Below are 16,291 nucleotides of genomic sequence, written 5' to 3'. Positions count from 1 at the left end.
CGCGCAGGCGTAAAAAAAAGTTCAGTGGCGCTAGCTGCGCCGCTAGTCACCTTTTACCAGCAGAGAGGGAAGTAACGATTGGGACATTTAAAGAGAGAAAAAAATTGGAGACGCCGTTGAAGAATTGATGTGGTTGACCGAGCGCTTTGGGAAGCTCTAACTATCCATTACATATGGAATAAAACTCGACGTGCAGGGAAATGATCACGAGTGCGCGGAAGTTTGTGTTTACTGATGTTGTGGTAGCTAGCTGGTTGGCCCTGTTAGCCTGTTAGCGAAGAAGGTGCGTGCTGTCTGGACTGCTGGAAGTCCACATTTTACAGCCAGGCCAACTTAACAGGCAAGTCGGACAACTGACGTGTGTCTGTTTGTATCATAACATTTCAAAAACACTTTGGCATGTGTGTCGGCGGCTTGCTGCTTTGGCTATCAAACTCTTGGAACGTTAGTGTGGGCCACGAGCTTTGGATCCGGTGGGGTCTCGTCAAACACCAACAGAGCTGATACACAAAGAGAGAAAGCGCATATTGAGCCGCGATCTTCCAGGTATATATCACCAAACGCCCAGACGTGACTGTCTTTGGCCACCCATCGGGTCTACCAGGCGTGCAGCGTTGGACCTGAAACCCTTGCTTCTCATTGGACACATTTCATCCACGTCTTCGTCCGTGATGGGCCCCCTCCTGATCAGCTAGTAGGACGCGTGGAGACAATCAGCAGCCCTCTAACCATGGGAGGATGTGTGGGGAGATACTGGGAAGGCTGGGAGGACACACAGAGCCGAGGCTCGTCCAGGAACGGTGGACGAGGAGGTATGAATACTGTGTGTGTGTTGTGTGTGTCTGTATATTACTTGTACAATACGCGGCTGTACTTTGTAACCTGTGAGGCATTTACTAGTTCACAACCTGCTGTGATGTAGAATGACATCTGACAACTGCCCACTTCTGCTTAATTACTTGCATATTAAAGGTGGAGTCGGCAATTATGGAGAATGCTTGTTGTCAAAATCAGGGGATATATCCTCAAGTCTGCTACCTGTCTTTAGGCTACTGCAGTATGTGTGGACTGAAAAATAATCTAGTGTTACAAAGCCTAGTCTCTGTTGTTAATGTAATTATGCACTGCAATGTAAAAATGCACAGGTGTTGAGTGGACTCCAGGAGGAATAGCTGTGGCTATGGCCTGGGATCCCAAAAAATAGATTAGAACGGGTATGTAAACAAAGCCGTAAAGGGAGACCTCCAAAGCTAGCAATGTGCCAGTTTACAGAGCCTAGGCTGTAGTGTGTATTGTCACTGGATTTTTCTCTGTGCACACACTGTATGTGTGTCTACACTTAAAGGTGGAGTCAGCCATTGTGGAGCATGTTTGTTGTCAACATCAGTGATTATCTCAGTGAATATCTCCTCATGATGTGCAACCTGCACATCATGAGGAGATATTCACTGATGTTGACAACAAACATGCTCCACAATGGCTGACTCCACCTTTAAGTATAGAAACAGGCACTGCATGTACATTAAAGGTTGAGACAAACTGTATCCAGGTGTATTTCACTGCTCCTGCTACAGAAGGTGCATCTCAAGTGACCATGTCGTTGTGATCGAGTTTCATCTCCCTGCTCACCCTTTTTTTTTCATTGTGGAAGGGGACAGCTTCTGACCAGAGTGTCACAGGACTGTACATCACTAAGTGATTCATATGCACTCACAACTCCCACTACATATCTTCTACACATCTTAACTGTTTATCAACGCGCTTGGACCAATGTTTACACAACGGTTTGGCTCATGTGGGTCAAATTAGATAGCCATCACATTGTACAGATACACATGCTAAAAGAAATGACCCAGAAGCAAATGCAGGCGAAGGACATGGACAGGTACCAGTTTGCAATTTGGTGATTTTGGATAGATGGCCCATGGGATTGCTGGACACTTGCTTAATTGTGACTGTTAATGCAATGTAGTTACAGGACTTGATTGAGCTGACTGTGTGTGTGTGTATGTCCTAGGTGGTCTGCATTTTATTTCTGCTTGGAGAGCGCAAGAGAGAGAGAGATTGTCTTTCTTTAGATTGCCAGGGCAAAGCATGTGGTGAAAGTCCCTTGTGCTGTTTTAGTTGAGCAGCTAGCTAGGCAAACTCTGCCATCCCAGATCCACTCTCACACACCGATTACTGCCAAATCTACCCGCGCTACACCTACGAATGTCTAAAATCCAACCTAATAATAACAAGGCAATTTTTCTCACCCAGCCATTTCAAGCCTTGCACTTAACTCGACAATGGTGAGCTCGTTGGGCAAACTGTCGTCTTAGAACTGGTGCTAAGCGACCCCTGTAAAACATCATATATCACACTGCAGTTCTACTGTGTAGTTGGTGAGTAAGCGGGAGGCTGCAGTTACTGTAAATGGAGGAGGAGTATTCCATTGATTTACAAATGTTGCTGATTTATGCCGATTGTTGACATCAGGGACTGGAGTTGACATCCAGTACATTCTTACCTTCCCGGAAGATAAGATTCCTCTAAAGATAAACACAGGCGGACTGCCACGTTTTTGTCCTTTGACACTTGTCTTTGATAGTGACAGATACCATTTGGAAAGCTGCTTCAGTGCTCAGTGAGAGGAAATGTTGTATTTACAGCCAGACTCAACAGAATGGTGTGCAGGCGCTGCACAGCTGATTTGGCACTTGTGTTGAATTTCTCCATAGTTTCAACCCCAGACAACTATGTCAACAAGACAAAGCACACGCTTTTTCAAATGAATGGTGCGACACATGAAAATGCTTTGTAGACCTGCAGATTTTTTATTTTTTTTTGTATAAACTTACATGGGATGGGGAAATGCTCTTTAGGGCCATTCTTCTTAGTTTTTCCAAGGTTGGTTAGAATTGGTTAATTGTACCGGAAACAGCAGTTTAACAAATCCAGTTCAGCTTGTCGCATTGCCTTCACATGCAGCATAATCTGGAGCAATGACGTTTCCCTTTATAGTAACTCTTAAGGAATTTGAGAGTCTGTTTTTCATTTGGATGCAGGTTCTGTCCCGTTCGTTTCCTCCAGCGGTACCGATGCAAAGTTTTTTCCGTCTTTTTCCAAGAAGGAATTGTCTCCAGTTTACATCAGAGAGACGGACCCTTCTTTTAAAGATTGACTCCAGCTTTGTGCATTTATTATCAGGGGTGTTTTAAAGTAGATGTTTTTGCCCCCCCCGCCCCGCCCCCTGGCCACATGGATGGCTCTGAACCAAAATGAACATCTGATCCAGTTTTGAGAGTATAATATGACCTTCAAAGTCATTTGTCTTTCTTTGATACCTGGCAAAGTGGCTGAAGGACAAACAATTTAAAGTAAAAGCCCTTGCAAGCTGAGATTCGATGGATTTTGGCTGCGGCTCATGGTAGTTTCCCCATCGTGATTGCTATCAACAGACACTCCCTTCCAGGCCAGGCTTTCCATCATAAAAGAACAAGTCCCATCATGTCCACCGCGTCAATGACTGGCTCCTCTAACGGGGACTGAGTCTAACTCTGTGTGACACTCCCTCATAAAGGCAGACAGTCATACTGTCAATGAACAAGTTGGCACCTCATTAAAATACAGAAGTCAGTGTAGTAGTAACAATGTTTTTGTTTCCATTGAGTAAGATAGAGAGGAGGTGAGTTTGTGTGTTCACACTTGGCTCAATAGGGAAATTAGAGGTCTACAGGTGTGTATGTCTGTGTCTGTGTGTATGTGTGTGTCTGTCTGTGTGTATGTGTGTGTCTGTCCAAAGAAATGTACTGCAGTCTTGTCATAAATCAGCCACAGTTTATAAATTCCATTTGCTCCTGGTCTGGCCCTGGGAATCTTTTCAAAAGTACGAGGATGCTACACAGAACTAGAACTTGACTTGTGTGTTTTGTCTGTGTGTCTGTCTGTGTGTGTGTGTCTTTGTGTCCTGAGGAAATCCAGGCGTACTTCGGTTAGGTTTGTGTGTGTGTCTGTCTGGCTTTAAGAATGCACTTCCCGTCCGTCCATTCACTGTTGATCATCAGCTGCGTTGCATGATGTTGTTCGGCGAGGTCTGTTTTGTGAAAAGAGGAACACAGAAAACACCCCACTTTTATTATCGGCCCTCATGACCGGGGAATGTGGGAGGCATTTTGGATGTGTTCACGGAGCCAAGGAGACGTTATGTGTTCCAGTTTGAACTTTTCCTATCCCAGGAGGAGTGGGTCATCCTATAACAGTCCACCTATGTCCCTAAACACAGCACCTTAGAACCCCCCCCCCCCCCCTCCATCAACACTCACATGAATTGGACAGACACACTTGTTTTTTTTCAGGATAACCTCATCACGTGGCGCCTGCCTTTACAAGCCCACAGCTGGATGGAAACACCCTTGTATTACTTCACGTCTTTTTTCTATTTCGTTCGTCTCTGTTAAGGTTTGATACGACAGCAGGGCCTTTTTTTTTAAGTTGAATCACTTCCTCCTCCTGCTGCTGCCTGCTTTCCATGCACACAATCCACCATGACCATTTTTTCCCATAAAATGTCCATAGATATTGCTTGTTTTTTTGTTTTAAACATGGTTTTTGGCAGGTCATTTTTAGTCCGTGTTTTCTTGTGGATTTAGCCCCATCTCTTAGGAACGGGAGTCAATAAAACACTATGGAGCATTTCTTGAGCTGACTTTGGTCAAAAAATGGGACCCGTAAATATGAAGTTCCAACCAGCAGCAAGTTAGCTTAGCTTAGCACAAAGACTGGAAGCAGAGGGAAAGGGCTAGCCTCGCTCTGTGATAACAAAATTCACCTGCTAGCTCCTGTAAATCTCACCGATCAACATGTTCTATCTTGTCACATTAGGCTAAATACTGCCCTTTAAACCCCATGTCTCTTTAAGTTTTCCCCTTATGTACACAGACTCACTTCGAAGCCCATTTGCTTCATTCAAGGATTCACTCCCCTCTAAAGGCTAATCCTGCACCACCCAATATCCTCCAGATTACTCCTCCTAAATTGCCTGCACTATAAATAATTAGGTTGAAAGAAATGCAACCTCTTGGATGTCTGATGTGAAACCCACCTTCATACTCTCTTCATTTTCCCTCCCTCCGCTCATCAGTGATTGACATTTTGAAGAGTAAGGTGCCTTCTATGGGCGGCATAAACAGAAGAGGATGGTAGTTGGCAGCTATTTAGAACAACATCTACCTTTTTGTGGCAAAGATCTTGGTATGGTTAAATGTGTAGTGCATGGAAGGTAACCGTAACCAAGATTTGTTTTAACTGCTATATTGTGGTCAGAAAAAGTTAGTTCCTCATCCTGATACTGGCTTATTGCCTATGTGACCTCTGCGCCTCCACTAATAGAAGTGCTCTCCTGGCCTAGTTGTGCTTTGTGTGTTAATATTGAATGGTGGTAAAGTTACAAGACAGATATAGGCCTATGCAATACGCATGCTTAGTTCATGCATATTGCAAACCCTGAATGACCTGCTAATTTTAGATTCGGGTGACACAGTGGGTTGGGCCGGGATGTTCTAAAGTCTCTGGTGACGGCTGGCATTTCTCTCTCCTCTGCCAGCTCTGTTTATGAGTTCTGAAGAGATGAAAGCTCAGGATATGAATTATATTAATCGATCAATCAACATAACAGACAGTCAAGTCAGAAAAGTGTACATAAAAGCAAGTGGAAAATGTCACAGTGCTACTGTGTATTTAAAGCCGGTCTAAATAATCGGTTTTTGAGTTGAGATTTGAAACCTGATATGAAATTCAGTTTGTGGTCACAACAACTCACTATCTCTCATTATGCAATATAATTTTTTTGTATTCAAACAACTATTTCCATTCATTCTAGCTTACTGTGTTTCCTTCCCATGCGTCCTGGTCCTGGCATGCAAATCGTCATTTTGGATTTTGCTTAGCTCTGCACAGTGTCTCTGTGTGCATCACCACATAGTAAAGAAGCTCATACTTATACAGTTGATGTGTTTTTGTTTATTCAAACTGAATGAGTTCTTAGTAACTTTTAAACACAGTTTTGTGCCTCTAATCACTTAATACTGGAGCGTTTAGGATCACAAAATATTCTTCAAAGTAACACTATACAGTCATATGAAAAAGTTTGGGAACCCCTCTCAGCCGGCATTATAATTGACTCTGCTTTCACAAAAAAAAGATAAAAGTGGTGTGTCTTTAATTTACCAGGAACAGCTAAGTACTGGGATGTTTTCCAAACAAAGATTTTTTGAAAAGCGGTATTTGGTTGTATGAAATAAAATAAAATGTGAAAAACTGGCTGTGCAAAAATATGGGTACCCTTGTGGTTTTGTTGATTTTAATGCCTGTAACAGCATGTAAAACTGATGACTTTAAACACACAGTTGGTTGGATTATGTTGTTAAGCCTTGAACCTCATTTAATTGTCTGTTTAATCATGAGAAAATGTATTTTAGGTGCCTAAATGCAAGTTGCACTTCTCTTTGACTCTCTGCTGAAGTGAAACAGAATGGGATCATCAAAACTGCTCCAAAAAGATCTGAAAAACAAAGATTGTTCATTGTCATGGTTTAGGGGAAGGCTACAAGAAGCTTTCCCAAAGGTTTCAATTGTCAATTTCGACTGTAGGGAACGTTGTCAGGAAATGGAAGGACACAGGCATAGTGGCAGTTAAACCCAGGCATGGCAGACCAAGAAAAAAACAGGAGCGGCATAGGTGGAGGATTGTGAGAATGGTTGCACACAACCCACAGATCACCTCCAAAGACCTGCAAGAACATCTGGCTGCAGATTGTGTATCTGTACATCGTTCAACAATTCAGCGCAATTTGCACCAAAACATCTGCTTTTTATAAAGACCTAATAACTTAATTTTTGTCTCATCAGTCCAAAGCATTTTCTTCCAATATGAAGCTGGCTTGTCTAAATGAGCTTTTGCATACTCCATGCAACTGTATCTGTGGCGTGGGCGCAGAAAGGGCTTCCTTCTCATCACCCGGCCATACAGATGTTTTGGTGCAAATTGCACTGAATTGTAGAACCATGTACAGATACACAATCTGCAGCCAGATGTTCTTGCAGGTCTTTGGAGGTGATCTGTGGGTTGTCTGCACCCATTCTCACAATCCGCCGCATATGCCGCTCTTGTACTTTTCTTGGTCTGCTAGACCTGGGTTTAACTGCAACTGTGCCTGTGTCCTTCCATTCCCTGACAACGTTCCTTACAGTAGAAATTGACAATTGAAACCTTTGGGAAAGCTTCTTGTAGCCTTCCCCTAAACCATGACAATGAATAATCTTTGTTTTTAAGATCTTTTGGGAGCTGTTTTGATGATCCCATTCTGTCTCACTTCAGCAGAGAGTCAAAGAGAAGTGCAACTTGCATTTAGGCACCTAAAATACATTTTCTCATGATTAAACAGACAATTCTATGAGGTTCAAGGCTTAACAACATAATCCAACCAATTTTGCGTTTAAAGTCATCAGTTTTACATGCTGTTACAGGCATTAAAATCAACAAAACCACAAGGGTACCCATATTTTTGCACAGCCAGTTTTTCACATTTTATTTTATTTCATACAACCAAATACTGCTTTTCAAAAAATCTTTGTTTGGAAAACATCCCAGTACTTAGCTGTTCCTGGTAAATTAAAGACATACCACTTTTATCTTTTTTTTGTGAAAGCAGAGTCAATTATAATGCCGGCTGAGAGGGGTTCCCAAACTTTTTCATATGATTGTAATAACTTTAGAAGCAAAACAAAACATAAACTTACTTAATATAACTTTGCCACGCTTGTTGTTGTAGCCTGTTCCAAAATCAAACTGAAATCCCAGGACCTTCATGACATCATTTTGACTTTTTATCTTTTTTGCTTAACATTTACCTTTTTTAATTTAAACAATGTCTTAGAAAACCTTTTAAGTAGAGTACGGCGTACGCCATGTTGGTTGTTTGTTTTTGTTTTGTCTTTTTGTTTGTGTGTTCGCTTTTTCAGTTGTGTGTTTGTGTTCTTAAAAAAAAAAGAGAATCCAAAAATAAAATGTTTTGAAAAAAAATTAAAAAAAAAAAAAAAATCCCAGACCTTTCCACTACCTATCTGAAGACTTTTCTGTTTCCCTTGTAACCTGTAATTATTCTTTTATTTAAATATTTAATTTCTTTAATTTAAATGTTTTATTTCTCATTTGCTTTTCTAATGTGTATTCTATACATGCCCCTGTAAAGCACTTTGAATGGCCTTGTGTCTGAATTGTGCTATATACAGTAAATACATTTGCCGTGCCTACCTGTACTAGATCTCTGTCTATTTGCTGTCACAGGACGTAACGAGCCTCTGAAGAAGGAGCGTCCCAAGTGGAAGAGTGACTACCCCATGACGGAGGGCCAGCTGCGGAGCAAGAGGGACGAGTTCTGGGACACGGCGCCCGCCTTCGAGGGCCGCAAGGAGATCTGGGACGCCCTGAAGGCTGCTGCAGTCGCCCTGGAGACCAACGACCACGAGCTGGCCCAGGCCATAGTGGACGGAGCCAGTATCACACTGCCACACGGTCAGCACGCAAAAAAAAACATAACAGTTCTTACTTAAATGTGCTGTTAGCGGAATGGTTATTTTAGCTAACTTCCTGTCAGTTACTGCAGTTAGCAGTCCCCTCGCTCGTCCCTACGTCACCACATTAATGCGCTGCGGTCTTCAAGCAGCGAGTTATCTAGCACCATCTCAGATCCATAAGTGTGATAAAACATGATAAAAACCATCAAAAGATTTTTACCTGCTCCGCCATTGTAGGCACATTTACATTCACCCATCTGTTGCTCTGGCGTGCACCGGCAGTGAGACCATGAGTGAGACGGGTGTCGGTTTGTAGCGTTCTCTCTTATGATTGGATATAAATTTCGGGATCCTCCAATAAGTTTGTTTGCCGATTACATGCAGAGTAGCTGACTGAGAGATCGGCTTTATGAAACGCACACATTATGTAAGTGATCACTGTATGAATAAAGAGCGATTTTACACTTATATTAACATAAATAAACCGCTTACTTCTCCTTTTTAAGGAATAGTTCAAATTATTATTATTTTTAGCTTTTTGCCTCACTCTCTGGCTGTAGAAAAGGTGACAGAAACCGTTCATGCATTTTTCTTCAAATTTGGAAATAGGCAAAGGTCGCCCATCCGGGTTAGCTTAGCTCAAACACTGGTAGTCAAGGGGAGCAGTTCAAAAGATAAACTTTACAACATCACTAAACACTCCTCTGTGCTTCTTGGGACTTGTTTATTAACCACATTAGGTTGCTTTCTGTATTTGTACATGTTACGTCATTTAAAAAGAAAATACACACTGGAAGGGAACCAGGAAGTGCCTGTGATGGTCACATATGTATTTGATTCTAAAATGACATAACATGGTAAATAAACCGCATCCCAACAAGCACACAGAAAGCATTTAGTGATGTTTCAAAGTTTATCGTATGACCTGCTCCCTTTGTCCACCAGGGTTTGAGCTAAGCTAACCTGGATGAGCGACCTTTGACCATTATCAAAAATGCACACACAGTTACGACAAACGTTTCTTGAACCAGAGTGTGAGGTAAAAGCTAAAAAATAAAAAATGTTGGACTATTCCTTTACATCTAAAATTACCTAAAGTAACATTAAACAAAAAAAAAAGTGTATTTTTTTCAGAGTAAATTTAAATTGTCCTGTTTTTCTTCTCCACACCTGTTCAGGTACCCTCGCTGAGTGTTACGATGAACTGGGTAACCGCTACCAGCTGCCCGTCTACTGTCTGGCCCCACCAGTCAACCTCATCTCAGAGCGCAGCGACGACGACCCCAGCGACAGCCCCGAACCCCCGACAGCACCCAAGAAGGAGTTCCAGCTCAAGGTACTGTGAGAGGCGTAGCTCCTATTAGACTTTAACTGGCAGTTTGGTGTCTCGCATTAGTAATAATCAAGATACAACGCATAAATGCTTTCCCACAAATGGTTCATTAAAGGTGGAGCCAGCGATACTGAAGAAAGCTTTTGGTCAAAATTACTTTTTGGCAAATTCAGTGAATATCTCTTTGCGATCAGTTAGCTGTCTGTACTGTTTGTGTGCTTAAAAAAATCCAGTGTTAATACACAGCCAAGGTTCTGTAAACGGGCATGTTGCAAGCTACGGCGGGCTCCTTTTGTTTCCATGCTCCGTTTACAGAGCCTTGGCTGTTTATTAAACACAGTACGTACAGGTAGCAGATCGTGAGGGGATATTCACTGATTTTGACAAAGTGATTTGGACAACAAGCATCGTCCAGAATCGCTGACTCCATCTTTAACGGTAACTCGCTAACTATTCTCTGTTTTGCTGTCCCTTTGCTGATTTTCAATCATGCTCGCAGCGTGGCTCTAGAGATAGTGTGTCTGTGAATTCTAATAAGTGACACTCATGTCAAAAGTCTCTGTATCATGTCGGAATGTTACTAGCCAGTATGACACGTTATTGTCTCAGTGTTTTTTTCTTTTTGCATGTGTCTGCATTTGTCACTGTTGTTGGCTGGTGTTATTTCTCACTCTCCCATTCTCCCTCCTGTAGGTTCGTCTGTCCACGGGGAAGGACCTGCGTCTCAGTGCCAGCATGTCCGACACCATCGGTCAGCTGAAGAAGCAGCTGCAGGCCCAGGACGACATCGACGCTACCCACCAGCGCTGGTTCTTCTCCGGGAAGCTGCTCACGGACAAGACGCGGCTGCAGGACACCAAGATCCAGAAGGACTTTGTCATCCAGGTCATCGTCAACCCACAGGCCCTCCTCCAAGCCCCCAAGCCGTCACCCACCATCCCCACCACAACCACAACCCTCCCCACCACCACCACCACCACCGCCTCCTCGCCTGCACCCGAATAAGTGAGGACACGAGAGGGGTAGATGAAAGGGTGGGAGACACTAGAGGACCAGAGCTGCCTCCTATCGCTGGATAACCTTTTTTTTTTTTTAAACAGCTACTGTTACTGAAAAATGAAATCAAAACCGCGGAAGTTCGAAACTACTTTTTAGAGCAAAAACATGAGGGAGAAACTCCGAAGTGCTGCTTTCGTTCATCTACAATGTGTCATTTGTTTTTTTGGGTCCGCCGGGTTCTTTACAGTAAATCCAGTCACCACACTAACTCTGGAGATCCTTGTCCCCCCCCCATTGTAAAAGTAGAATTTATCATGCAAATGTGCAGTCTTTCAACCACACAGGAAACATGCACATCATGCAGACTCTGCCTCTGCCCCGTGTGTCTGCACTCATGCTAATAACTAAGTGCCAATGGAAGACATGCAGAGGTGTTGGTTTCTCAAGCACATTTCTTATATGACGACAACCCGTGGACTCAATCCACACTGCAATCTATTCCTCCTCCCAACGGAACGGGGGGGGGGGGGGGGGAGGGCAGAGAGTGAGATACTAAACAGTTTAAATCTCTATTTTATTTCCTTCTTTCTTTTCAGTGAGGAAATAATGTAAACTGAGCTTTTTTGCACATTTGAAGATTATTACTATTATACTTTTGTGGTAGTTTTGTGTGCCTTCTACAAGATGAAACAAACAAAAAAGAAAAAGGGTTACTGTCCTCAAAGACGCTAGTTTCACCGCTAGGCTAAGAATTCTGTTCTTAGATCAATCCAAGCTATAACTGCTGCCTTTAAAAAAAAAAAAAATTATTTCATGAATCTTGACGTGTGGGTGCTGGCGGTTGTGCGTGTGTGTGTGTGTGTGCGTGTGTGTGTGTGTGTTTGGGCTAAAAGGAATACGTATTTAGCCCGTATGATACATTTCAGTTTCACGTAGCTCACAGAGGCAAGACTGTTTCTCTGGTGTATAAGTCATAGCCGTTGCAGTCAATCAATATCTCAACGTCTTGGGAAGGTCAAATTCCCATAACTTAAACAACGGTCCTATAAAATGCATTATTGACCACTTAATGACCCCCGGATCACAAAGGGGGCAGCAACACAGTCCGTTTTGGTTTGTAGGGGGTTGTCAGTTGTCATTTTCACACCACCTGATGAATGTAAATCCAGTATTCACTTTCTTTTTTGTGCTTGATGTGGTCCAGTAACCTAGAAGCAAAAAATCTGTCACATTTTTCCGCTTAATGTTTGACTTTCTATCACCAGCATACAGACGGATTGGTGAGAGCCATTAGGAGTCATTATGGAGCGGTGAACCGAAACAATGCGCCCAGGGGCCCCTAGCAGGAAATGTTGCTTAACTAAAGGCACACTCCACCAATTTTAAGATACGAATATCAGTTCAGTTCACACAATTTTTATGAGATCCTAGCCAGCTGAAAAAAACTGTCTAAATACCAATTCCATTGTAACATACTTTGAGCACCTTACCACTGCTTAAGACAGCACACTTCACCTTTGTTATGTCTGCAGGGCAAAGGGAGTGACACTGTTTTGTAACCACTCTCTCAGAAACAGTTTGTGACTGTCCACGTTTTTTTTCTTGTTTTGAGCGCAAACCTGTAAATGAACAACTTTTATCATTTTCAAATTGCCTCAAGGTTAATTCCTCAGGCAGGAAAGTTGTTCAACACGTGACATTGTCTAAATGAAATGCAAAATAAGATACACTTAAACGTCCTCAGAAGTTAGGACCACTCATTCAATCCTTTGCACAAGCCATTTTAACCCCTTTTTCCTCATTGTGCCACTGAGCAGAAGCAGCCTTTTGCCTCCCTGTATTTAGAAGTAGAGCTCTGGTGACTGATCATTGTTGTGAGGCAAAGATAATTGTTTTGAATGGGAAAAGAGCCCCCAGCTTTGTCATCATCACCAACAACACTGGCTGCCAGAGGAGGACTGAAGTTGGCCACGGCTGAAGTTCCCACGGCTGAATGTTAGAAGGCCATTCAAACACTGGCTACATTCACACTGCAGCTCAAATTGCAACATTTAAATATGCCCCCCCCCATTTTTGAGTGTTTATCAGTGACTGAGTACCTTTTTTTTTTTTATCGAGTAAATTAACCACTGCTGATGGCTTTGGTTAGATACCACTGAATGTATAGTTTCCTTAACTGAATTATTAATATTTGAATTTCCCCGTTTTCAAATTTTGAAATTTCAAGGAAGGTACATTTTTCAGGGGTTCACATCTATCCCTATAGGAGATTCAAGGGTCCAGTGTGTTTCCAGCTGTAAATGAGAATTCTCTTTCTCTGATCACATGACTGACTAATCCTAATGTTTTACTATATTGGACACTTAGTGAACCTGTAAAAGTGTACACCTTTTTAGTGACTTACTTGACATTTCAAAAGAGGGGATTCAAACAACACATTCTATCTCAAAGAAGTGAAACAAAAGCACAACAATCTCTGCTCTTCTACATTGCATATAGCTGTCACTTCCAGGTCAATGTTGGTGTCAGACCTGGGTTATCTATCCCACAATAGATATCCACGTTCAGTTGATAATCAAGACCTGATTTGTGAATGTTCTCTGATAAGTGCTAGTTATGAAATCATATCTCAAAGTTTAGTATGTTCGCCCCGCCCCCCCCCCCCCCCCCACACACACACACACACTATATAGCATAGCCTGATGTGCATTGTTTCCATTCACCGCTCCTGTCACACAATTCTGAAACTGAACCGTCGGTGTGAAACCTAACTGAGCCATGGCTCACCACATCAAGAAATGTCTCATTCTTCTGTCCCTTTTCTATCCAGCTAATCGCAATCACCCTTTGTGGTTACTTCCTGCTTTCCTGTTACCGATGGTGGTTCTGGGAAAATATATCTTAATCATTGTATGCAAACTTGAATAAGCGTTTATTTTTTTCCTCTGTATGTGCAATACAATAGACATAGACCTCATATCATTGTTTTGTTTTTTGATCTCCTGACTCTACAGATTTTTATAGAACACCAGCTATGAGTATGGTTAACGAAATGTCAAACTACGGAGACAAGCTCTTGTCTCCAATCTGATGCCTGTGTCAGATAATCAACTGTTTAAAAAAAAGAAATTCTCATGATCGTCACTTTTGAAATGTATTCCAAGCCGGTCATCTTGACCGCTCACACATGGGCTCTCAGCTTTCACAGAGTAATTATCTAAACATTAAAACAAATATTGCCTACACAACGTTTCTCTCCCAGTGTCCAGTTGGGTGAAGGTCAGGGTGTGTGGGGAAAAAAGCTTCCGTTGACAACTTTATCGATAGTGTCTCCAGTTACAGCGTCACTGCTGGCCTGAGACGTGGGTGTCTCATATTTCCCATGTGCTTGTCCCTGAGACCAACAGTAGCCATTATTCCATGTCAAAAGATACATAATATCAGGACAGCAGTGTTAAAGGGCTTCAGGGACTTTGTTGGCCTCCCTCAAGTTGCAACTTTCAGAGAACTCTAGAAGGAACCTCCTCATTTTCTTCAGCTGTGGTCTTAATCTCGCCTATTAATGTGTCATCCTTGTAAGCTAAGGATACATTGTAGCACAGACATTGAGCTTGCTTAAAGCTGTGAACTTGTATGTTTCGAGCAACTCCCCCCCTCAGTCATTTCTTATTTTTGAAGTTAAGCCCACTGACATCGTATTAGCCAGCCTGCAAGTTCCAACTCTCTTGTTTTGGCAAAGACTAAAAGAAAAATTAATATTCCCAAGGACACCAAAAATTTTCAGGAAGAGTTGCTAGAAGTCGACTTTATTCAAGTTTCAAGTGTTTGGAGGAGACATTTATGTATGAAATAGGAGGCCACGATGAGATTTTGACAAAAAAGAAGAACTAGAGGTCCACTCCCAAGCTTTTTGCAGAGCACATCTTCCTCCATTTAGATGACAGTAAACGTGTATCAAGTCACCTTCATGTCCTCTCACAAGTGTTTTTTTGCAGATGAATTGCATTCAGGTTATGGGTTATGAAGCCGGTTCTAAAAGCCATACGAATGTGACAACTGATACCACTGCGTTACATCACTTCTCTCTTAAGAAATCAAACTAAAGCTCTATAAACTATAAAGCTCTCTAAAGAATAGGAATCTAAAATATGTCTAAAAATTCTCCCTTAAGAATGTGCCCGTATGTTAAGTATATAAAAATGATCGATGATTTAATGACACCCACAATTTATTTTACACTTGGTGTGTGTCATTTATATAGTGATTTCATTTTCAATCATGTTTTTAATCTGTTGAATAAAAATAAGTGTGAACAAAAGTTTTTGTATTTATTTGTCGTCCTCTTTAAAACAAGCCTGTAAGTAACACACATCTGATTCAATAGTTTGAACGTATTCTACAGCAAGAAAAAATATATATATTTAAGTTTACCACAAGATGGTGCTCTGCTCTCATGCATCATTGAACTAGAGGAGCTGGGGAGGAAGGCAGGGAGATGGAAACAACACAGCTTTGTTGTTTTTAGCCTATAACATATTCAGGCATTAATTATATGATTTTTATCATTTATGTTCCTTGATAGCAACGTTGGCCTGAGCGGGGACAAGATATGAACCATGGAAAAACTGGTTTGTCGCTAAGACAAGATTTTTGCATCTTCCACACAGTGTTAACAAGGATATCAATATTTCTTGGATATGTCTATGTGTTATCTTTCATGCTGATGGCTCACGTCACTGCAATGTATAGAGCACTGCATTTCCCATAAAGCACTTGTCAATCTAACAGCATGGATAGGAAGGTAAAGGGACTGCTTTTGTACATTTTGGTCTTGATGAAGTTGGATTTTCTTTATCTGTAGGTGGCACTCTTTCCATCCATAGAACTACAACTTATGTTGAGCTGTGGTGAGCATCAGTGGGTTGTGTTAATTATCATAGTTTGCTTCTGTTTATGACAAACACACCAGAACTTTGAAATCCACCATTTCCTGTCTGGGAGGATGGAACACATCAGACAGCTAAGTGAAGTAAATAGGCAATAATAAGAGGCATTTCCTTACAGTTACTCAAACGTCTGCCCATTGTTGTCTTGTTGCATCTTCTCAGTACACGGAGAGTGAACTTTTGAAGCAATGCAACTCTGTCTCTCTCTCAAGGTCTCTACAAATACAGTCAACACAGGGTCTCAGGAAGGTTTGTGGTGCACCGGCCCTGGAAAAATCCCCTATTGACGGTGGAATTTCACAGGCAGCGCTGTGTTTGTGGTCTCCCGCCAAGTCAGCCTTATACTAAACCCTGCTACCCCCTCTGACAGACCCTGGATGACCCTCCACAGCAGAGAGAGAGAGAGAGAGAGAGCTCAGAGGGGGGTCGGACACAACATGGTTCCATGCTTGGTTGG

At 42.1% G+C, this 16,291-nt stretch overlaps 1 protein-coding gene across 1 annotated transcript; it reads left to right on the top strand.

The window, feature by feature from the left end:
- The first annotated feature begins 65 nt into the window (after window positions 1-65).
- ubtd1b (ubiquitin domain containing 1b) lies at window positions 66-15,198 on the top strand. The gene is made up of 4 exons (XM_080049204.1): window positions 66-812; window positions 8,327-8,554; window positions 9,735-9,892; window positions 10,583-15,198. Exons 1-4 carry the CDS (start codon window positions 731-733, stop codon window positions 10,892-10,894), a joined length of 780 nt encoding a protein of 259 aa, XP_079905330.1. The 5' UTR covers window positions 66-730; the 3' UTR covers window positions 10,895-15,198.
- Window positions 15,199-16,291: the final 1,093 nt, after the last annotated feature.

This window comes from Ammodytes marinus (assembly GCF_949987685.1).
Source record: "Ammodytes marinus genome assembly, chromosome: 20".
Lineage (NCBI taxonomy): Eukaryota > Metazoa > Chordata > Actinopteri > Uranoscopiformes > Ammodytidae > Ammodytes > Ammodytes marinus.
The sequence above is the reverse complement of the archived record's forward strand: the minus strand, read 5'-3'. Positions and strand labels throughout refer to the sequence as shown.